The sequence below is a fragment of the Hylobates moloch genome, unplaced genomic scaffold (assembly GCF_009828535.3).
Source record: "Hylobates moloch isolate HMO894 unplaced genomic scaffold, HMol_V3 SCAFFOLD_12, whole genome shotgun sequence".
NCBI classification, from domain to species: Eukaryota; Metazoa; Chordata; class Mammalia; order Primates; family Hylobatidae; genus Hylobates; species Hylobates moloch.
In genome coordinates, this window is record NW_026652287.1 from 70775004 (window position 1) to 70800165 (window position 25162).

At 36.8% G+C, this 25162-nt stretch overlaps 1 protein-coding gene across 4 annotated transcripts in view; it reads right to left on the reverse strand.

Annotated features, from left to right (window-relative positions):
- Positions 1–25162, reverse strand: part of PTPRR (protein tyrosine phosphatase receptor type R) — a 271414-nt gene that overhangs the window by 106188 nt on the left and 140064 nt on the right. For 3 of the 4 annotated variants that reach the window (XM_032170734.2, XM_032170735.2, XM_032170736.2), the window contains 4 exons: positions 20734–20847; positions 17591–17746; positions 10370–10480; positions 1975–2243 (listed from right to left, as the gene is read on the reverse strand). In XM_032170734.2, the coding sequence (XP_032026625.1) occupies positions 1975–2243; positions 10370–10480; positions 17591–17746; positions 20734–20847 (650 nt within the window). Of the gene's footprint in view, positions 1–1974; positions 2244–10369; positions 10481–10769; positions 10787–17590; positions 17747–20733; positions 20848–25162 lie in introns of those variants that run through there. The other variant, XM_058424659.1, reaches the window with a different exon arrangement.

A 25162-nucleotide genomic window follows, 5' to 3' on the forward strand; every position in this document is an offset into this window, starting at 1 on the left:
GGAATGGCTACTTCCCTAGACAATTTTATAGTGACCTTGCTTAGAATTGGTAGTGCATGATGATAACCAAAATTTGTCTGACTTTTAATCAGTTTTATTATGACCCTTATTCTACTATAGATAACATGGCCTCTTATTGCCTGCAGACCTTTCTTGCTACCGGCGCTTTGTTCATCACTGATGCTCAGGTCTCTGCTTCAAAGTTCCTCTTTGAAGCAAACATAAAAGCACAAAAATAATGTGGATAACCAGAGTAAAAGAACCAGAAAGCAGCTAAAAAATCAAGTTAAACCTCTTCATCTTTTAGAAGAAAATGAGGTCCAGATGAGTGAATGACTCAGGTGAGGCCACCAAACCCAGGAATGGCAGGGCTGGGTCTGGAATCCAGTTCTCCTGACTCCCAGTTAGCCTTAGGGAGAAAGTTCCATTTTGTCTACCTTTCCACACTGAATCACAAAAAGCAATTTAGTGATATCTACGTAAGTGAATGTCACATGGAGACCCACATTGCCCATCAAGAAACCACAGGTATTTTAGGGGAGGAGGTGGAAAGAATGACTTGATCAATCTCTGTTTTCTTCCTGTTGTGGAGTCAAAGTGTTCAGTGTTTAAGGACCTTTAGAGATAAACAAATTCCTTTATTTTTATGTCATCCATTGTTCCTTGGCAATACTTTCAAATAATTATGAAGGATCAATTTTGTATTCTGCAGTTCTTAAAACCCCAAGCTATATTTTTTGAAGGGTGTGTTTGTGTGTGTAAACCATAACTATTTGCGTAGGGCATTGTGATGTATCATGGGAAATATATTCAAAATTTATATATGTGATTTAGAAACCTCAGGCAACAAAATATATGCGGTTAGAAAATGGAGACATAGTAAAATAAGAGGAGAATGAACCTGGGATATTACTTTGAGAACTTACTCTCCCACTACCCTGGTGTTCAAAGTTGGGTACACTACAAGTCATATTTCAAATATAAAATTAAAGCTTCTTATTTTAAGAAACACCATGGGAAAGCTTTACTTAATATTTCTGAGAGGCAAAGAATTAGTCTCTCATTTATGTATTTTGCAAATCCAAGTTTTCTTACACTGGATTTGCTTTTAATGGAAATATATTGGTATAAAGTGAATCACATGTATAATACGTCACAAAAAAGGTAAGGCAACAAAAATAATGTCATGGATTTTTTTTTCCTTATATAGAGTTTCACTCTGTTGCCAAGGCTGGAGTGCAGTGATGCTATCTCGGCTCACTGCAACGTCTGCCTCCCAGGTTCAAGCAATTCTCACATCCCAGCCTCCCAAATAGCTGGGATTACGGCATGTGCCACCTCACCTGGCTAACTTTTGCATTTTTAGTAGAGATGGGGTTTTGCTATATTGGCCAGGCTGGTCTTGAACTCCTGGCTTCAAGTGATCCACCCACCTCAGCCTCCCAAAGTACTTGGACTATAGGCGTGAGCCACTGCGCCCGTCCAATGTCATGGATCTTGATACTGAATGTTTGTTGTGGTTAAAAAATGCAGAGCTAAAACTTAAAAAAAAATTCATCCGTGGCATCGACTCATGCCTGACTCCAGAAAATGTGGGCTTTTGCAGGAAACACTCTGAGTTCGTTCTCAGTCTTCTACCTACCAGAGTTTCATGACAATTAAACAAGATAGCATCTTGTGAGGTCAGTGAACCTCGATAAGCCAGAAATTGTCTTGTAGTTGAAGATGAACTTTGCTTGGATCTACACCATCCTGAATCTAGACAAGCTTAACAGAATCAGACATACCTAACAGATTTTATCTAACACAGTTGGATTCCTTTGGGAGACAAGAAACACTGCTTCATCTGACTGTCCATTTAGTGGTAAACAATTCTACCCGATTACGTCAATCATTACTAGTTCTTTCTTTTTTAGTTGACGAATACTCTTTTTATAAAAAGCCACACATAGGGTATACAGAACAAGCTCTTACCTCTCTTGAAGTCCTATGGGCTTCATTTTGAAAGGAGAAGGGCAGACAGAGGTAGCGGTGGTAGCTTTGATCTCAGGAGCACCTCGGCCTTGAGGGTCCACGACAACATTCAGTACCTTTGGGGCCTGCTCAGGTTGGACCATGCTGTGGACTGTCTTTGCCTCGGACAGCGCTGGCTGTAATGTGATGGGCGATAGGTGGATCTCTTGGTTTTTCTCTTTATCTTGTCTTAAGGAAAGCTGAAACCTTTCTTTTAATCTGTAAAGAATCTATAGAAGGAGATATAAAAAACTCCTGTCACATTTTCTCACACTAAACAACAGAGTATGATCTCCTTCACCCCACCCTGGCAGACAAACCAAAATAAAGGCTTAATGATAAAGTAAACAAAGCCCTCTAAAAGATGATTTCTCAGTTTCGTGGTATTGAGATTTTTCTCAAGACAGTATACTTGGTATTTCCAGTTATGCTGCACATGCGCATCAAATAATTGTGCACGTGAATCTGTTCCACAAAGATACATTCAAAAGTAAATTTAACCAATTTTATAAAAAATGCCAGATGTTAGTTTGGTCACATGGGGAAATGGTAGACTTATAGAAGGAATAACCGTAAAACACGGGTCTATGACATTTATAGAAATGGAGATATGCATCCAACATGGCTTAGTAGAAAAAAGTAGTCTTGCAAATATTAATAAAATAATAGTTATGCCATAAACCACAGTTTCTTATGTTGGTAAATCTCTGCATTAGTCATATATCAACTTGAGTATCTGGTAAATACTTGAAAAATTAAATTTAGGGTATCTATGAAAGAATAATTTGGACAACCAGAATTTTTATTCTTACTAATTTGCCCTCTTAAATTTTAATATTTATTTTATTTTATTTTATTTTATTTTATTATTTTATTTCAATACAGGATCTGGCTCTGTTGCCCAAGTGAAAGTGCAGTGCTGTGCTCATAGCTCACTGTAACCTCGAGCTCTCCTTAAGAGAAAAGACTATGCACCTACGAGATAGAACAAGAAATGCATATTAAACATTGAACTCCTAAAAAAAGAAAGACATTTGGTTGTTTTTTATGTCAGTCCATCTCCTTGTAATCTGGAAATTTTATACTGGTGGTATTCATTGACTCTGGTAGGGTAAAGTTAAAGCTTAAATTTTGAAAAAAGGGTGGATTTGGAATATTCACATGACAAACATTAATCACATGAATGAGAAAGAAAAGATGTCTAATATTAAGTAAAAGGTCTTCTTACCTTTATAATAATTACTTTCAAGCAAGTGTAATGTGTTTTCTTTAAGCTATAGGACGGAAAAGACTGAAGATGAATGCCTTTATCATGTGCATAGTGTCTAAGGTTTTTAACTTACTGCTTCTCTTCAGTTTCCATGACCCTCATGGTGTAAAAACAAAACCTGCACTAGAACAGTATCAATCAGATGATACATATATTTTAGGCTTATTGTGTTCAGCTAAACATTTAATTACTAAACAATGAGGCAACAGAATTTAAAATATTGTTTTAGTTGCAAGAAAGTTATTTTCCCAAATGAAGAAACAAATATATCTCTACCTTTACAAAAATACACTTAGAAGATAAGGCATATATTATATATTTTAAGCTTTTCACATCTAAATATAATATGCATATCAGAACATTTGCTTGCCTGTTTACACTTGGATTTTGGAGAAATATGAATGAACAATGAAAATGGGAAAGCCAAGGAAATCTTGACCTTCTCAATTGTTCTTGACAGGTCGATTTTATGATTTATAGTAGTGTAAAACAAAGTCTAGTCCAAAGTCCTTCCATACCATTCATGAGCTTATGTTTTTGATGAGAAACCTTTGTAACATATTTTCCAATCAGTCATCTGTTTACTTCATGTCTGGTTACAGGTCAACTTTGCAACCTGTCTCCATGTAGTACGTGTACAAATTGATTTCTACATCTTTAATTAGGGAAAAGTAGAACCTGGAGAATGTATGATGTATATAAGATAGTGTTTAAAAATACTCAAGAGATTTGGGCTGTCTGAAAAAATATGGAAAAAATGGAAGAGATTGCTACTTGGCAATAGGGTAGTTGTCATGAAATTAAGCTATAAGGCAGTGATTCTCAACTGGCAGGGATTTTGCCCTCAGGAAACGTTTGGCAGTGTCTGGAGGTATTTTCGGTTGTCATATTTTCAGGGTGTGGGGGAAGAAGGGAAAGGGTGCTACTGGCATCTTGTAGGCAGAGGCTACCTACCTTTACAATGCATTGGAAAGGGTCCCCACACACCCCCGCCAACAGAAATAGTAACTCCGAAATGTCAGTAGTGTTGTTGGTAAAACCCTGGTGTAAGGGATCATAAAATTTTTGTGGTGTAATCTCCTCATTTCACATTAAAGTCCTGAGCTGTTGGATGAGTTATGGAGGTTTGGAAAGAAAACCTAGAATCCGAGTTTTCTGACTTCCAGGTATGTGATCATTCAACTCGATTGTTTCCTCCAAATTCTCATGTCCTTCTTTGAAACCTCTTTCCGAAAGCAGCTGGAAAAGTGTGTCAGAGATTTTTCTCCACACAGATTGAGATCTGGAATATAGCATATTCATATTTCTCTATGGGAATTCACTTTGTTGAAAAACTCAACCTAAAAGCTTACCGTAGCAATGGCAAGTCAACATTTTGCCTTTATCTCCAAGAGCTTGTTTGACTCTTGGACTGGAATAAAATCATGTAATAATTTAAAAAAGGAAAAGAGAACAGATTATTGAATGAGAGGAGCTGTAAAACTCAAACTATAGCAAGAGAAAGAAAATAATAGTGGGAACAAAAAAACCAGAGGAACACAGAAATGGGAGGAAGCTAAATAAATTCGATGAAGCTTTTTTGCAGCTTAAAATTTTCGTTCAAAAATCTCATGAGTAACACAAAACATTCTGTTTGGATTACAATGTGTTCAGATTTCAAAATTATGCCACCAACCACTAGTCTTTAACATTTGTTCTTTACAGTATTTTACAATTAGTTCTGAAAGAGTTCATTCACTCTTTTAATTTAATAATCCTGAGTCAATCTCTACTACATTCCATAAACAAGATATTGTAGATGCAAAAGTAACACAGAACTCTGTCTTCTGGGAATTCATAGGCTTCCAGAAAAGATAAATGTGTAAAAATTATGTTCAGTACAAAGTGCAAAAATAGAGGTGTGCCCACAGCACAGAGGTATAATGTGGCACACATTTACCAGTTCCATCTGGGTAGAATGGCTCTGATAAATACAGCCATTCGCATCTGCTACTACTGGAGTTATTTGTGGCCAGAAATACATGTTCACAAGACAGAATGATAAGACTAAAAAAACAAAAACAACAACAATAAAAAAAAAAACCACAGTTTGACTCCTTTATGAAAACAAATGGAATTATGGTAAAGAACCCCGACTTTCAATTTAGATAGACTTGGGTTTGAATTTTTACCACTTCCTACTCCGCCACCCCCATACCCACCCAATGCATGTTCTTGGTCAGGTCGTTTATTTTTTCTGAATCTTAGTTTTCTCATAAGTAAAAATAGGAAACTAAAATATGTTAGGCGTTTAGTACTGCAGTAAATTTAGTACCAGTAAGTGTGCAATAAATGGAAGAAACTAATTTTTATTTTTATTACTATTAAGACAGTTGTATTCTTCTTAATACAGAAAAAAATTGAAAATTAATTTGAGATATATGCCTACTTAACCAATCATTCCAGTTAGGAATCTGGTCCTAGTTCCGTTCGTCCCGAGGGATTATATATAACAAATGAGAAAATTATGTCCACCTTTGACATGTATTTATTACATGATGTTAAGGCTATAGCAGGTGGTTCAATGTAGGATTTCTTGCTGCAGCTACCAGACTACAACTAGAGAAACTCTTTCCCTCCCATATGGATGACTCTCCTATGGGTCTAACATGCCAGTGTTTTTATTGATCCAAACAACTATTTTCATGTGATTTCTAAAACTGCTTTCCAGAAGCAATCTGGCCTGTAGACATCTCTAGCTACATTTCATAAATGTCTTTGTACTTGTTAATAAACCTGTAAGGACATTTGGATGTCTAATTTAGATGATAAATGGTGTTGTTTCTATTATTTGTTCAAGTTTAAGAACTAATTCTTCTTAGTAGGTTTCTTTCATCTGAAACAGACTGAATGGATTGGAAGTTGCCCACACATTTTTTCTTGGAAAACTGTATTTTTCTATTTGTCGCTCCACCCACTGCACATTCACATTTGTGAGGTGCTAAATAAGTCACATATTTGAAAATGTCATGCCTGTCTAATTTTATGCCTGGCAACTTTTTTTTGTATTTTAAGGAAAGTAAACAATATGCCACTTTTCAAAAATTTTGCCAAGTCTTATGTTGTTGTTACATAGCACATACAACCTTCCATTACAGCAATTTACCTATATAATTTTATAATAAAACTCATGCTTTTCATTTCTATGGCATGTAGGAATGCCAATGCAAATGGAAGCACTTGATTTTTTATAAATATAATCAATGCCAGGGGGAAAATTCTGAGTTATATCTTTCCTTTGTCATGGAATCAACAAAACTATGGGAAAAAGAGTTGGAATACATGTGTTTCAGAATCACGAAAGTGATAGTACAAGTATCACTGAGAAATGCACGTGAAACACTTACCTTAAATCAAGCTTATTATCAAAATAATTTGAACACTTAGAAAGATGAGATTATTTTAGATAATCACTTTGACATGTCCCTAAACATGAACTCTTGACTTCTCTGTGGTAAGTTCCATCAGATAAACTTGGCTTCGTGCTAATCCTATTAGGTAGTACTTCTTTTCTTGTGAATATGAACTTCCTGCCTGTGTGCTGCCAGTTCCTCTGTTACTTTTCAGAATTTGTTTTTATTTATATATTTTTCAGAGTAAGAGAATCTGTAGCCCAGGCTGGAGTAGAGTGGCATGATCATAGCTCACTGTAACCTCAAACCCCTGGGCTCAAGTGCTCCTCCCCCTCAGTCTCCTCAGTAGCTGGGACTACAGGCATGTGCCATCAGCCTGGATAATTTCTTAAACGCTTTTTTTTTTTTTTTGTAAAGACAGGGTCTCACTGTGTTGCGCAGGCTGGTTTTAGACCCCTGGGCTTATGCAATTCCCCTGCCTCTGCCTCCCAAGTGCGGGGATTACAGGCGTGAGCCACTGCACTTGGTCCCCCTGTTACTTTTAAAAGTGACTCTTTCAAATTAAAATTTAAGATAGTGTTTGAAATCCATCTAATTATTTCTTTCATTTGTTTAAGAACTATCTGAACATGCTCATCCCCATTCCCAATGTGTCCCTCTCCCAGGAAATGAGAACATTTCCACACAGGCAGGGAAGCCAAATAACCTAGGAGTCATCCTTAATTTTACCGCCGTTGCTGAGAATTGGGACACAGCAAGTTTTGTCGGTTCTACTTTCAAATAGATCTCAATCCTTCACTTCTCTCTGTCCCCACCACCCACCCCTGTTCTATGCCACCAGCATCTTCTTCAATGGGATATTGCAGAAGCCTCCAGAAAGATCTTCCTCCTTCCACAATTCGCCCCATCCTCTGTCCACCACCACTTTCTACCAGAAGAAAATGTGATCTTTTAAACACACACAGCAGATCACATCAAGGCTCTGCCTAAAATATTCTTCCCCTCGAGCCTGAACAGGCTAAGCTTATTCTAATTGCACCCACAGTACCCTCTGCCTGGGGGTCCTTTACTCACATATTCACCCATAGGTCTCAAACATCTCAGGTTGCTCTGCTCCACTCACTCGTTATTATGGGTTCTTCTTCATAGCACTCATCAATATTTGATTTTTTAAATGAATATACTATTTTTTAGAGTAGTTTTAGGTTTACAGAAAAACTGAGCAGAAAATACCAAGTTCTCATATACCGTTCTTCCCTACCTCTTCATTTTCCCCTGTTATTAACATCTTGCATTGGTGTGATTCATTTGTTGCAATTGATAAACCAATATTGATGTATTATTATTAAAGTCCATAGTGTAGATAGTGTAGATTAGGGCTCACTCTTCATACATTGTACAGGTTTTCACAAATTCATAATGTCATGTATTCATCATTACAGAAAACAGAATAGTTTCACTGCCCTAAAATCTGCTGTCCTCCACCTAATCGTTCCCTTTCTCTGAAATCTCTGGCAACCACTGATATTTTCACTATCTCTATAGGCTTGACTTTTCCTGAATGTCATATAGTTGGAATCACATAGCATGTTCACCATTTGATTTTTTAAAATTAACTTAATTATTTTCTATGTCTCCCTTTAGAGTAAAGACTTCAAGAAAACAGGGATCTTATCTGTCTTGTTTTCTCCTTTGCCCACAGCACCAGCAACAAATAGGCCCACAGAGAATATTCTGCAGGAATCTGTTGATTGAATGAATAGATGAATCCACCTGCTAACCCAATAGAGAGCAATCACCTATGCTTCTGAAATGCTCCTTTCTTGATTTGTTCTAATAACATTGGAGTCGACTTCCCGAAGTTTCTTACTTTTACACTGATGTTTTGCAAATATTGGGAAAGGAAGAGTCATCCTCTGGCCCCAAGTGGTTGAGGGTGTGACCACCACTATAGGTCCTTTTGCCACGAGACCAACATAGACACTTATCTAGTTACATTCGATACATGAGCACACCCTGAGTTAGAAATGCAGAATCTGAAACACATTCTATATGTTAATAGCAAGCTCTGTTTCTGCTGCCCTTTAGTACTCAAAGCCTGGGCATGAGTCTGCTTTCCCACTTCCCTTCTTTTATCCTTGCCTTTGCTCTTCTGAATCACATCCATTGGTCCCCTGAATATTTTCTACTTTTATCACTTTCAATTCCTTTCTATTCTCCCCCTCCTCTTATTCTTTCTCATCTGCAAAGCAGAAAAACACCCTAATTGTGACTGACAAGAGAGGGAACAGCACTTGAGATTTCCCGTATGAAGGAAAGAAGAACTACGTACATTAAAGTGCAATTAACCATAACAAGGAACTACGTCCTTTAAAACAGAGATGCCCAGAAGACTCTGCCATAATTTCCCAAAACCTCCAACTTTCTCTTATTAAAATTCTTTCCTTTTAATCTCTGCCATGTGAAATATAAAAATCAGTTTTTACTCAATTCTAAATTATTCTTTTGTTTATTGAGTCACAATTTTCAGAATTTTTTTTTTTTTCTTAATGCTTGACCCATAGGAGCTACCTCTGAATTCATTATGATGGAAGATTTAGGGTACTCTTGCTACTTCACATATTTTAAACTCTAGAAAACATGCTTATCTTCACCCTGTTTAAGACCGTGCTTGTTTTATATCCTCTAAGTTTAGCCCATGCAGCCTCTGTCTTTCCAGAGGGAGCCCCAATCTTTCTAACAGTAACCCCTTCCCAGTAGGGGAAGCAGAAATAAGCAAAATCCAGTAAAACACTTAGCAACTTTGTTGATTGTGGAGAGATATAAGTAACATAATGACTTTTGGGGGGCACTTAAAAACTAAGAAGTATTTATTTAAATGTACAAAATTAAAAAGAACATAGCTCACAGGGAAAAAGGACATTAAAACCTATTTGTAAACTCTAAATATTATATTACATCTTGAAATTTTCAAATGAGTAGAAACATCTTATTCTACCCTAAAGATACCGTTAATTCATTCAATGCCAAATAGTACTGCTTAATTTAGTGGGTTAAGTTTGTTTTGGGTTCTATTTTTAAAATTAGAAATATGCTTTTAAAGGCTACACATTATTACTTACAGAGCTATTCCAGCATATACATTTATACGTTTGTACTATTTATCCACCTTAAAAATGAATTAGTAGTCTAACTAACTTAGCCTTTGAGGGTATAATCATCTCCTTTTCATAGAATGCTTTCAAGGCCTTTTAAAAATAAGGAAATCAACCATTCCTTAGGGAGTAATCTTGCCTCAAAGACATATTTCTTTTTAAATTTTTTCCTGAGTTCCTTAAAGATGATATAAAAGGAGAAATAAAGTAAACCCAAAGTGTGCCCGTGAGACTTTACTGACTTTGAGGGCTTCAGTGACCTCAGTAAATCACTTTCTAAAGCTTCATTCTCAGAGTTGATCAAGTTACTAAAAACTGCATTGCAATTACAGCCTTATTATTCAGGTCAGCATCCTTAATTCCATAAGCTCTCCTTTAGCAATCGCTCTGATGTCAGATATGAAATATTCCTAATCTAACAGGATCATAGTCTTGCTTCTGCTCCGAAGCATTTTAACATTCATTTGAATGGCAATGTACCCACTAATATCAAGCAGTGGGCTCAGCAAAGGATAAAATATACAAAGAAGCAAACTTACCATCAGACACGTTACTATAATAACAAAGATGCTGAGAAAAATGACAACAGCATAAAATCCTTCTTTGCTCCAGATTTTGTCCGCTTCATGCTGCCCTTGTAAAACATTTTTCTTTAAAAGCAAAACAGAAAGTCCGACGTTAAATGAGAGCTTGAGAAAACTGGCGTTCTTATCAGACACTAAACGTATTTTTAGCCTTATTCCATTCAGTGTAGTGCAACACACCTACACCCCCCGCTGCCAGAGCTGCTTCTCAAACTGATCTAAGACAACAGACTACCATCCTTATATATCAAGAGATCATTTAGTCTCCTATACAGGAGCAAGCGTGCCTGCCTGACATGGCATCCACAGGTCCCAGGCTTTCTAAATATCCCTCAGCGTCTCTCTTGGAAACTACCTGGTTCATAGGTAAGAGAGTTCTGTTCTTTTCTGTGTGGAGGAAATTGTTTCTGATTTCCTTACTCTGCTTTAAGTCCCCTCCCACAACATCAGCACCCTGGATTACGTGCTGTCCTACCGTTCTTTACTTTTAAACAAAAGTGAAACAAGAGCAAACAAAAGCTTGTGTTGCATTAATAAATACAGCAACAATGCCAGGATTATTTTCTTCTTTTAATCACATTTTTTTTTCAATTGGAGTCTCTGCTGTCAAAACCTGACTAAAATATCATCTCAATATATATTGTTAGAATATCACATGTTTTTCTAAAGTAATAGGGAACATTAAAAAGTTCAGAATTATTTGGCAATAAAAGGTAGGATACACAGGTTTATTTTTATTTGTATCATTTTGTTCCACTTTGGGGCTGGTAGAGCAGAGAAGAAGCATGAATAAAGTGTGCATGACTCTATTAATTTTATTTCATTAATTTTTTTAAAGAAGCACATTGACTAAAATCCATTGTTAGAATAAAATTAAGTTGTATAATTTAGTGACAGTATAGATTTATAGTTAACGAAACGAACTTGAAACAAAATAGTCCATGATTAGGAAAAACATATAAAGGCTAAATCAAGTCGAATGCTTTAACTCATCTAAAATTTCATTTTGTTGAAGGTTGCCTTTTTATTCCCTTTAGGGAAGAGTACATATCTGTCCTTGGATATTGATTCCAGTGATTAAGAAGGCCTGGAATAAAACATGTCTTGCAGATGTCTGAACTTTGAAATCATTGCTAATTTATTTTTAAGGCTTTTAAAAAATAAAATATATCCAACATTTATAAATCAGACAAAAAATTTACCTTGAAAAATACTTTATGAGAACTATCATTCAGGAATACAAGTGTGTTTTGGTGGGAAGATAAGAAAGGCTGAACAGAAAAGATTTTTGAGTTCAATTGTGATTACAAAAATTATTTGGAGAAAGCCTTTATTAAATGCTAAAGTAATCAGGATTCTATTTCCTTTACTTGTAAAACATCGATGTGCTCACTAATTATAGTATAATAGTATCTGGCCTACTTTCTAAGACACAGATAGATGCATAGATACAAGAAATGATTTAGATATGTATTTTAAAGATACATAAATGATAAATTGATGGAGAATCTGAAAACACTTGATTGATAAAATGATTAGAAACCAAGTATCCTGCTGCAAAACAACTCTGGGTTCAAGTGACAAATTTTCTTTCACCTCTTTGAAGTCAGCCATATCTTTTTTTTTAATTCCAATGTCTCTATAAGCATAGCTGGAAACGAATAGAAAACTCTTGCAGAAATCAGGTATAAATATGGAAATGAATTTTTTACCGGCAACAAAATAGCATCTATTGTTTGCTATAAAAGCAAACTAGTTAAGCCTTCAAGTAGGCAGCATAAATTTGTCAAATTTAAATATAAGGAGTTGAGCTTAAGCCCATGTAAAATTTGGATAAAAAGGGGTGGTTAGGTGGGTGGAAAGAGATTTTGTGTTCCTAACCCGATTTGGTTCATTTTTTTTTTCTTGCTGTAGTTCTACAACTCCTAGAATATCAACATGTTCCTTTCTGCTTAAGACAAACCCGTTTTGTTTTCTTTTTTAACTGAAGCAGTAATGATGAAAGAATTAACTCCCACCCTCCCATCCCCCACTCCCAGTTAGAAAGACACGTTTTAAACTCCTAGAACTTAGTCACTGCACTTTCTTGGTAAATAGGTTTCTTTCTGAGTCATGCTACTCCTGCTGAACACTACTATATTTGTACAGAGATCTAAAAAACTTGATAAGGCCAGGGTAATAAATGGAAAAGTTTGCAGTTAAGAGCTCACACATCAGAAGACTATAATTCACAAGAGTCTTCAATCTAACCTTTGCATAGGGTTAACCCCATGCTTTTTATATTTTGTCAGGGGGCCGAGGATTGAATAATTCAGAGGCTCTGTTGTTGGGTCAAGCCAATGCCACTATATCATCTTTATGTTTTATTATTTCATAGCTACATTGCTTTAACTTAGTTGCAGTGAAAGAAGCTGATGGGTTTTATTATTTAAAATTTGGGCAGTTTTCTGTACAGTTAACAATAGCTTCTCTATATCCTGTTTAATAATTTGATGCACTATAGCTCATTCTTCTTTTTGTCCTTTCTTTTTAAATATTTTAATCAATTCTGATCTCAGATGCAGAAGGAGATCCCAAATGCTAGGAGAGATGATTCAGAGATACAGAGGATCTAGGAGATACACTTCTTTAAGAGAGAGGAAGCGCACAGAATAAGAATGAAGTGCAAATGTTATAAAGTATCTGGTTAATTTGATTGACTTGGCAGATAAATGAGAGGTATCCTATAACAATATGGCTTTGTTGGATAAATGCCAAGCTTCCACTGTACTGTGCACAATGTGAGCAATTGTTCTGAACGGTCGAATACAGGTTAATATTGATTGTACGGCTCCTCAGCACCGTATGGCTAGGTCTACACTAATTTAGACTAGACTGCCTGCTAGTGTTCCTAGTTTGAAGGAATAATCATTAAACTCACACATTATTGTTTACATTTATATGTAATGGCTTTTTTTCTTTGTAAATATTTCATGAAGGTATCAGTTGGCACATTGGACTTTTATTTAAAGAAGGTTACTTTCTCCTTTGAAATATAAGATTTGGAAACTGGAGTAATTTGCAACTGAACAACAACAAAATTCCTGAATCATTTTTAAAAATGTCAACACAGAACTTACCGTTTTAATAGGTGTTTAATTCATTTTGTAAAAACATTTAATTTTATTTTCCTGGGATTTTACTTATTAGGCAAGAGGAGGTCTAGTTTTATCTGTATGAGTGTCTATAATGTTCTAGATGTCATATACAAATATATAAAAGAAATAATGTCTTTTCCTTTAAGAAACAGATTACAAATGAAAACAAATGACTAAACGAAAACAGTTTTCTAGTTGTTTTTTTTTGTTTCTCAAGAGTCATGTTCAATTTAAAAAATCAAGCATATGAAAAAACAATAAAAAACCATATCCTTCCGTGAAGGTAATTAACGTAAGTTTAGGAATAGATGCTTTGAGACATCATTCACGATGTTCTATAATTCATGCAAAGGATGAAAAGTCAAAATACCAGTGATCTTTTCTGTTAATGAATATGTTGCCATAACATGTTACAATTTTAAGATTAAAATGTGAAAAAATGGGTTGAGGTATAAGTTGTTATAAAAGATTAACCACAGAAAAAATGAATAAAGATGTAACAAAACTCACAGAATAGCATTCAACAGTTTTAAGCAACTATCAATCAATATTTTTGCAGGGCTTCTTTAGGTTGCATCTATACCAAGCACCTCCCCACTGGGGTGCCTGCTCACTACAGACAGCCTTTCCCTGTTTCTGCATTTAGAGATTCTGGTCAAAGGTCAAAGGGTAATGCCTGGCTCCTTCTAGGAGTGCTCAAACAAAAGGTTCAAATAATCCCTCTGTCCTTCATGATATGCTCCTTATATCTGATTCAAATACTTCCTCATCTTCTGTAATGCATATTTTCTAAATTCCAGATTTGTAGATTCCAACAATTTTATGAGAATCTGTCACATTTATCATCAAATACACTTTCCTTATTCAAATGTAGTCTGTTGTGAGATAGTAGCTCTGTGAGAGCCCATTAAGCTAAGTACCTCACCTTCACTGGACTGGGGTATATTGGAGGATGCCCAGGTACTTGCTTTAAGCCAGCTCTTTTTGTATGGGGAGCTTCTTTTGGTTTGCAAATCTGAGTGACTCAGTAAGTTGCTCTATTCTTAAAGCCTTCAGAATGGCTTTTAAACTCAGAATAAAGCAACAGGGAAGGCCGTTTATATGATTCTCTAAAAGCTTATGGGAAGCAGGAAACATTTATCCAACGGTCTTTCTAAAATTTAAAGAACTGTCCTAGGCAAGATGTGTACCAGTCAGTCCGTGAAGGGCCTGGACTGTGGGAATGGGGTTTGGCTTTGTGCACAAGCGGAACTGCTTCAGATTCAGACGTGGGCAGGGCTGGGAGGGGCTCGGTGGTTCACCTCCTGCTGACCCTCTCCTCTGGCCTCTCTAAAGCATAAGGGGTCTCTTCTCCAAGGCTCCCATGGCACAGTGTAGTAACTTTATTTATAGTACTATATTCTTATTATCTGTTTGTGTCGTATTTGCCCTATTAGTGCATAAATTCATTGAGACAAGCATCATTTATTATTTGTTTTCTTATTTCTCTGGCTTTAGATATTAGCTAGCACAGTACTTGGCTATTTGTTGTTGTTGTCTGTTTGTTTTGGGACTCCACCCAGGCTGGAGTGCAGTGGCCTCATCATAGCTCATTACAACCTTAAATTCCTGGGCTTAGGTGATCCTCCTGCCTCAGCCTCCCAAGTAGCTGGGACCACAGTTACACACCACCATGCCCAGCTAATTTTTAACTTGTTTTGTAAAGTCAGACTCTTGCTATGTTGCTCAGGTTGGTCTCAAACTCCTGGCCTCAACCAATCCTCTCCTCTTGACCTCCCAAAGTGCTGGGATTACAGGCTTGAGCCACCGCGCCCAGCATGACTATTTGTTGACTCAGTTTTGTTGTGTGCCCATTGCATGCCAGGCACTAAATGAAGGCAACGAAGACACAGATCAAATGACATGTTACAAGCTCTCAAAAAAACCACAGTGTAGAGATGAGCCTAAAGACTAACATGGGATAAGGAGTTTTTGTTTTAAGCTTGACGGGAACACAGAGTAAGGAGCATCTTCGTCTGTGGAGGCACAAGGGATACTTTGCTATACAGTGGACTGATCTTAAGAAATGAAAGGTATGCATGGAAACCCCGTCTCTACTAAAAATACAAAAAATTAGCTGGGCGTGGTGGCAGGCGCCTGTAGTCCCAGCTACTCAGAAGGTTGAGGCAAGAGAATAGCGTGAACCTGGGAGGCGGAGCTTGCAGTGAGCCGAGATGCACCGCTGCACTCCAGCCTGGGAGACAGAGCGAGACTCCGTCTCAAAAAAAAAAAAAAAAGAAATGAAAGGTATGTAGATGAAACAATATATACAAAAGCATGGAGGAAGGAGAGAGCATGGTGTATCATAGATCTATCAAGTTTAGAATTGCTGACATGTAAACTAGGAAAGCGTTGTTCGACAATTATAAAGCCCAGCATACAAAGGACCATATACCATATTAAGGAATCTAGACTTCATTCCGTAGTATTTTGAAAGCCAAAGAAGAATCATGAAACTAGGAGGGCATGGCCAAATTTATGTTGAGAAAGATTACTTTGGTGGCAGGAAAGAAAACACATTGGGTGTGTTGGGAAAGAGAACAGAGAGAGGTACAAAACCAAATGCAGGAAGACCAGTTGGGGGTGGTTGTGACAGTCATGGTTCAATGAGGACATATATTCTCATTGTACCAATTCATCCTGCATTCAAATTACGTTTGTCTGCTACCTAGGCTGTGTGAGAATTTCTACATATACTTTAAAAATTCAATCCATATTTCAAGTTTATAAGTGCTATACCCATTTTGGATTTGAAGAAACTAAGGCTCAGGGAGGTTGGTATCATGCAAAGGCAGACAACCTCAAAGACATTAAATGGCCTGCCGATGGTCACACACATTTTACATGTGGCTTTGGGATACAGACTCCATCTGGGCTCAAGTGATCCTGCTGCCTCAGCCTCCCCAGTGGTTAGGATTACAAACATAAGCCACCATGCCCACCCAGAGCTTTTATACCACACCTGTGATACTAAAATGAGAGGTAGTGTGATTTACTGTAAAGGTGAATAGACCAGGGATCAGGATATCTAGATTTCGGACAGAGAAGATGGCTCGCTCACATCTGTAATCCCAGCACTTTGGGAGGCCGAGGTGGAAGGATTGCTTGAGGCCAGGCATTCAAGACCAGCCTGGGCAACATAGCAAAACCCTGCCTCTATAAGAGAGAAAAAAAAAGACACCTAGATCTTAGGTGGTGCTTTACGCCTCTCTTGTTCTGTCACCTTGAGGGAGTCACTTAATTTCTATGGGCCATACTTTCTGTATCTACAAGGTGTTACACATATTCCCTCCAGTTCAATTTCATGATTCCATGAATTGAATTACACGTATTTAGGATGATGATCCTTCCAGTAGGTTTGTTAGAGCGGGATGGAGTAATAGAATTGGAAAGGAAATTAAATCCATTGAGGAGTGAGATGGTGGAGGTGGTAGAGGAAATTTTTTAAAAGTGACAAATTTGGAAAATACTATGAAGAAACATCTATAGTTCTTAAGACTTAAGTTCTTAAAAAAAACTATAGTTTCTGCAGCAAAAGAAAAATCACATTTCAAATTAATTTCAAAGTTATGAGAAAAGGCGAGTATCTGGTGACCATTTTGACAATGAAGACAATGAGGAGGGGTGCACCTGTAGAGAAAGAAAGATTTAAATGTATTTTTGTTTATTTGACATACCAGTTTCAAGTGATCAACTGACAAAATACATCTAAATCTTCTTTCTTCTAGAAAATTTACTGGATAAGTCAAAATAAGTTATAAGTCCACAAAGGTTTGAAGAAGAAAAATGCCAAAAAGTGAAAACTTTAATGTGAAAATGCATTTCCTTAAGAGGTAAACGTATACAATGTAAAGATCAGAGAATTCTGACACTCAGGGAAATTTTTATTATCAAATAACATACAATAAACAACTTTCATCTCAAAGCCTCTTGGGATTGAATTACCATAGCATGCTAACTGTTCACATTTTTAAATGAATTGTTTCGTGCAACAGCATACCTCAGGAGAGACTTCTGTAATTCCAAACTGGGATAAACTTTGATGCAAAACATTGATATTAAGTGAACGAAGAACTTCCTCAGAGGGCAGAGCATCAGAAATTCCTGTTTTTCGGTTTATGGGAGACACAAACAGTTCAATACTGTTCTTCTTTCCCTAATAAAGGCAGAATATTTGTATTCGTTATAGACATTTTAAACAACTTTGGATAATATTTTTACTTGTCCTTTAGAAACATTAAAGGAAGTCAGAATTCTAGAATCCTAAAAGTCTTTGTGGAGATTACATTTGTTAGTTATTCTCTGATAGACTTAATGTTACCAGTCCAAAGTCTAAAATCTTCAAATAGCTTTCTTGCAATTAGTTGCCACCCCCCAAGATTTGTAATTTTATATTTCATTGCATGCTGATTCATTTACCATTCCATATTGTAATTTTTTGCTGTAGATTGTTCAGATGTTCCCTGAGTAATTATGTTTAAAGAAGCATTTTAAAATCAAATGAATTAAAGTCCAAAGTAATAGTAAAATTACATATTAGACATCACCACTCTATTATTTTTATAACTTGTGTTAATGTGAAGGTTTGGCTAGCTAAAGAAGATGGTGCCAGATGAGCTTCGAAGCCCTTTTCCTGATTCTGTTCTTCACCTCAAATATGTCACACATTTAAAATTGGTCATTTGGTGGAAATGCATATCTTGTGTAGTGATGTCATGATAGTTTTCCTATTAGTATTACCTCATTAGCTGAAATGGAGTCAGAGAATTTCTTACCATAAATGTCTGATATTCTATGTGCGTGCACACACACACACACACACACACACACAGAGCAGACAAAACCATGGCGATTGATAATATTATCTTTTACAACTTACACAACACACTAATAGAAGGAAATTATTCTTAGCTTTCTTTCTGACACATGGAGCACTCTCATGCTAGAAAGTTTTCTTTTAATGTGCTTTATCAGAATTTTAGCTGGGTATAAAATGAAGTATCAGTTTACTACTAGCAAGCCAGTAAAAGTTTTTTCATGTTTGCAGAGAACAGACAATAACTAAATACTGATGTGAAACATGTTTATAACAATTTAAATAGTTTGTGACCTAATAACAACTACAGTAGGTACAGAGCACTTGTGTTGTGCCTAACATGCTCCTATTTACCTTAAATCTCTTATCTCATTTATTGCTCAAAACACCTCTAAGTGATAGGTATTATGATTATCTCTATTTTACAAATAAAATGTAAGTGGCTTGCCCACATTCACATACATGGAATATGGCCACACTGGAAATGAAGTATGGTTTTGTCTGTCTCCAAAACACATGCTGTTAATCATCATGCTTTGCTATGTCAGGTATTGTAACTCTAGCTATTATAATAACTACTTTGAACCATGCTACTGACATTCTCTGAGGATATGATAAGCATATCCCTTCCTCAGTCTGGCAAATCCCTCCTTCACCCTTGCAAACAGCTATTATGCCCATTAAACCTAATATGTATAAAAGTATATCTAAGATATCTATGTCTATATCATCTCTCTATATATCTTAGCAAAACATATATGCACAGGTTGATGCATATGTATTTTTATATGTATATATTGTATATATATAAAAAATCTAGATCTAGATCCAAGACTTTTTTTTTTTTTTTTGAGATGGAGTTTTGCTCTTGTTGACCAGGCTGGAGTGCAATGGCATGATCTCTGCTCACTGCAACTTCCACCTCCCAGGTTCAAGTGATTCTCCTGCCTCAGCCTCCTGAGTAGCTGGAATTACAGACGCCTGCCACCATGCCCAGCCAATTTTTTGTATTTTTAGTAGTAGAGATGGGGTTTTACCATGTTGGCCAGGCTGGTCTCGAACTCCTGACCTCCAGTGATCCACCCTCCTGGCCTCCCAAAGTTCTGGGATTACAGGCGTGAGCCACTGGGTAACCTTCACTCATTCAGGGGAATGTTGTATTTCTTCTTCTGTGGTATGAGTTAAAACTTTTTAAAAGCTTGTTTACTTCTAGAACATTGTTGATTCACAGAATACAAATTTTTATGAAGAAATGAAACAACTCACTCTCTATACACAGAAAAAATGAAAAGAAACATAAACCCCAAACCAAAACAAAAAGCAAATCCCCTCCATAGTGAATGCAGATGGATGCAGTAGAAAGCCGAGCTCCATGCAGCAGAAGCACAGCAATTTAAGGCCGGGGGAATGTGGAGTCCTTGCTTGGACTCCCATTGCGGTGGACATTAAGAACACTTTAAAACCTGTACAGTGATCCCAAAGTTCCTTTTCAAGTTAAACTGAGGTGACTAGCTTTTTACAAAGAGACAGTCATCTGATCTGAATTTGCTTTTTTTTTTGGCCTTTGCGCACGCCCACTTTCCAGTGCAGTTGGGAACATGTAGTTGCATGAAATCCAGGTTCCCAAACACCGAGGAAAGAGAGGAAATAATGGATGTGGGTGATTGACACATAGGCCTAGACTGGGCCCTATACAACAGATCCTTTGGGTTTACTTTTTTTTTTTTTTTTAACTTTACCCACTCAGATGCCCATTCAAAGTTTTCTCTTGGTTTTCCTGGACTGCCAATTCCTGCATTCCATCTGGGCTGCAGCCCTCAGGGTCAGTTCTTCTTTATTCTTTATTTAAAATGCCCTGCCTTGTGCACTCAATGTCCATTGTTCTATTGATATACTTGAAAGTATATCAACAATGCCTGGAAACTGCCTTACCTGATACAGAAGCTTTCACTCTAATGGAGAATATTTTCAGAGTAGCGTCAGGTTGGTAAGGCAAGTGTCTCGGGCTCTTTCATACTTACCACAGGACCTAGCCTTGAACTATGAGAGAGTTAACAAACTTCCACTGTAAAGGGCCACATGATAAATAGTTTAGGCTTCATGAGCCAATCTTTTGCAACTACTGAACTCTGCCACTGCAATATAAAAGCCGTCATGGGCAATGGGTAGATGAGTTGATATAGCTTGTTTCGTAAAATTTTATTTGTAAGAACATGACGTGCCAGATTTGGCTCATTAGCCATACAACTATAGCATGAGCCCTTTAGTGATTAAAAAAACCACACACACGGCTTGAATTTTGGGAATGCGAAATGTGGGTATCTTACAATGAGGCGATTGATGTGCACTTGCTGGGGTAAGAGTCCTAAAGCTGCAGCCACTCCTTGGCGGAAGATCCGAAGCAACGTTATGTTTAGCTTGTTTACATCCATTTGCAGTGTCTAGAAAATAAAGACAAAAATAAATCCAAATTATAGTATTAATAAGTCTTTGGTTCAGGACATTCAGTTCTTGACTCATGACTGACCACAGTTTCTGTGACTCTGCTAAGTTTACACTAATAATGCTTTATTGCATTTTTGATAGAAATAAAATTATAGAAACATCACATGTGAAACTTTGAATGGTATTAGTTAAAAAGATGTATTATATACACCATGGAACATTATGCAGCCATAAAAAGAATGAAATTATGTCCTTTGCAGCACATGGTTGCAGCCAGAGGCCATTATCCCAAGCGAAGTAATGCAGAAACAGGAAACCATATACTGCATGTTCTCACTTAGAAGTGGGAGCTGAACATTGAGTACCCATGGACATAAAGATGAGAACAATGGACACTGGAGACTGCTAAGAGGAGAGAGGGAGGGAGGGGGGTGAGGGATTGCTTAATGTGTGCTGTGCTCACTGCCTGGGTGATGGGATCATCTGCACCCTAAATCTCAGTGTTATGATACAGTGTTCCCATGTGGCAAACCTGCACATGTACCCCCTGAATCTAAAATAAAAGTTGATTTTTTAAAAAAAGATGGTATAGTATATAATAATGCAATTTGTCTAGTTATAATAAAAAGCACAAATGAATGGTCAATTCATAAAGAATTTCATTGAAATGTGCCTTGAATAATTTTACTTTAGTTTAGTTCCAGATGACAGAATGGAATCTGTGGCCAAGTGTATTTCAGTTATCCATCTTCAATTTGTGTTCATACAAGTCACAGAGAGAAAGATGCTGTGTAAGTTCCATAAGGCCTGTCTTGGCAGTTTCTATACATAGTGATTTGCTGCCAGTGCAAGGCAAAAGAATGAGGTGCAAGAATACATTTTCAAACTCTGGTAAAAATGCCAATGGTACTGATGATTTGGTCTAAGATAATTCTTATTCAGTTGTTTGGGCAAACACTCAGCTTTCAGGTTTGCTTAGGAAAAAATCTAAATATTAAAAAATTCCTAAAATAAAATCAAATTATGATAGTATCATAATTATCATAATAGTAATAATAACCCTCATTGAAGCCCCAGCATGATTACTACACTGAAACCACGAAGCAGTTTACTGTATGTATTTTAAAAAATGCATCATTAATCATTTGAGAGATACTCAAGGTAGGGAAACCAAATCTTTCTGCATTTCTTTTATTCTTATAATACTTAATTCACTAATTTGAACATAGTAGCTATCAATAACTGTTGAATGGCTGCAACATCGCCTGTTCTGTAAAGCTAGGCATACTTCTGAGTACACACTTCTCTAATAACGAGATTGATTCACATGTGCAATCTCCTGTAGAGTAGGAACTCTGTAGGGGAACTTCCCTCAGCTTGCTTTAAAAAGAGATTAATACTGTTTCAAGGATTTATAGTCTCATAAGGAAATACCATAATATATCCTCTATTTTGTACCTGCAAGTAGGTAATAAATAAGTGATTGGAAACTGGATTAAATGCTCAATGCTATAGGAATCAGAGAGAATTTGGGAGGTCAAAAGAGGTATAGGGTTCCCGGTCAAGATGATGGGCCCAGCTAAAGCTCCAGCCTGCATTTCCACCTTAGGGTCTCTCAATGCTTGCATGGAGGCAGGAGCCCTAAGATTTGGTTAATTTAGGTACCTGGAACTGGACTCCTTGTGAAAAATTAAGATCCAGAAAATGGCAGAATCATTGAAAAAAAAACTACCGAAGAGAGCCTACCTAATCATTGAAAAAAAACTACCTAATAGGCAACAATTTGCTTCTGGGGAGGAGAAATAAGAATGATGTTGGAGTATATAGAAAGCTATATCAAACACAATCAGTAACACTTTAAAATTTATTAAAATTTATCTAATTTTTTTTAAAGCTTAAAACAACAGAAATTTCTTGTCTTGTCGTACTAGAGGCTAGAAGTCTGAATCAAAGTGTCAGCGGGGCCGTATTCTCTCTTAAATTTGTAGGGGAGAATCCTTCCTTGCTTCTTCCAGCTTCCGGTGTTTGCCAGCAATCCTTGGGATTCCTTGGCTTACAGATACATCACTCTAATCTTTGCATCTGTCATACTTGGCTGTCTCCTCCCTGTGTCTTCACATCATCTTCCCTCTGAGTGTCTGTGTCCAAATTTTCCCTTTTTATAAAGGCCTCCATTATATTGGATTAGGAGCCCACCCTACTCCAATAAGACCTCATGTTAACTTTTGTTACACCTGCAACAACCTTATTTCCAAATAAGGTCACATTCTTAGGTACTGGAAGGCTAGAACTTCAACATATGAATTCTGGGGTGGTGGTGAGGTGCGATGCAATTCCACCTTTAAGAAGGAGAAAGTCAGAATTCTGAGGAAAGAAGCTGCTAACTTGTAGCTAGAGAATTGACCAAGAACCTTAGTAATTTTTCACATTTTCTTCTGTTTTCTTTCAGGCTCTGAGTCAATACAAGTAGGAAGTTCAGCTGGTTCCCTGGGTGTTCATTCCTGGTTGGAGAGCTGTTTGGGAGGCTGGGAAGGTCCATCAGAAGCATAATTCTATTCCAGAGGTGGCTTGGCAGATGGAGCATATCAAGGGTAAAGGCAGTGGTAAAGTCTTGATGAGGCAAAAAAAAAAAAAAAAAAAGTAGTACATGAATCCAGATACAATTTGAAATAGATCTTTCTGTTCCAGGTTAACTTCTCAGCATGTCACAGAAAGCAATTCTTATTAGACCTGAAGAAAGTGACTTCTCTCTCAACAGAATGTTATCTTCTTCCAGAAAGTAATACTTTTTTTATTAAATAAAAAGCATCTAATAGTACACAAGTGTTTACATTATTTTCTGTATTTTTAATAGCCTAAATATGTATCCAATATATAACAGAATATTTTAATGCAGAAAGTAAGACTTGAAGCCAACCTTAAAGGACAAGTAGGATTTGGAAATGCAGTGATCAGGAAAATAGCATTATACTGTTAAGCACAATATACGCATCTACCTGGCATACCTGGGAGACTAGAAAAACTCAGTACACCTGGTCATCCTGAGAAACAGAGGCTTCCTTTCATCCGTGGCCTGTTTTCATCTCTGCCAGACTACAGAAGCTGCCACTGAAGATGAGGCACTGTATTGGAGACTCTGTCTACTACCCTTCCCTTACAAGGCCAAAGATGGATTCCTTAGTTTTCTCAAATGGTGATGAGTAACCTCTGTCTCACCAGCAGTGTTTGTCAGGCAGGGAGAGCTGGCACACAGTGTGCCTGAATCCCCAGAGGCAGGATTTGGAGCCAATTGTCTATGCTGGGAACCCACAAGACCCCTCAAGGGGGTTGTGTACACACTGGAGAACTCAATTCCCAGGGGCATGATTAACTTGAGGCTTGTAACTGTGGAAACAGTATTACAGTCTCAGACTGAAATGGTAAATGGGAAGTGAAATGGGAACTAAAGATTTAAAAATCACTGAAAAAGGCAACTTTGCAAAAATATGAAAGCTGGACAAAAGCTGTACATTTGAAACAGAAATTTAGACTACCCAACTATAGGGAAGAAGTGAGTTGAAGTAATTAGTTGAAATTGAAATTGAAATCATCTGGTTCGTTGCATCAAACATTTGAATGATTTTCCTCAGTTCTCTGCTTGCCTGCGAAAAGCTGGATTGATTTTGTAGAGCATGCACAGATTTCTGACTATTCCCCATAAAAATAGTGATGCTAAAATATAGTACAAACAGATATCTATGTATTTGAAGGCCTAATATGTGCCAGGCATTATATATGAGTTCAATTTGAGACAAAGAAAGGATTATAGATAAAAATGAGCATTTCAGACAAAATAAAAAATACATGACTTTATATAGTTAGAAGATATATGCTACCTCCTTCTCTCTGGATAGATGCTAGAAATGCACAGCCTCTCCTCATCCTCTTATGTGAAACCATAACAAGTATGACAGGATATAAATTTTCACCACAGTAACAAGGCAACAGCTTTCAAGTTGCTGTACAACATTCTGCAATGTATTTTTGTTTGGATTCTAAACCCATTTCGTCATTTTTAACATTTAACATACAAATGATTTAATATTTTAATTTCAAAGACATTAAAATGTTCTTTCCAAATGCAAATGGTAAGCCACTTTACAACAGTAAATAATTTCAAATAGTTACTACGTAAGAACAATTGAGTACTTTTGTTATTACAAATGTATAAACATACAGAAAAAAATTAAACATACACAATTCAAAGACTTCCAATTCTACCTATATTTAAATATACCAGGCCTCTGTCTTGTTAGATTCCTTTGTCAGTTC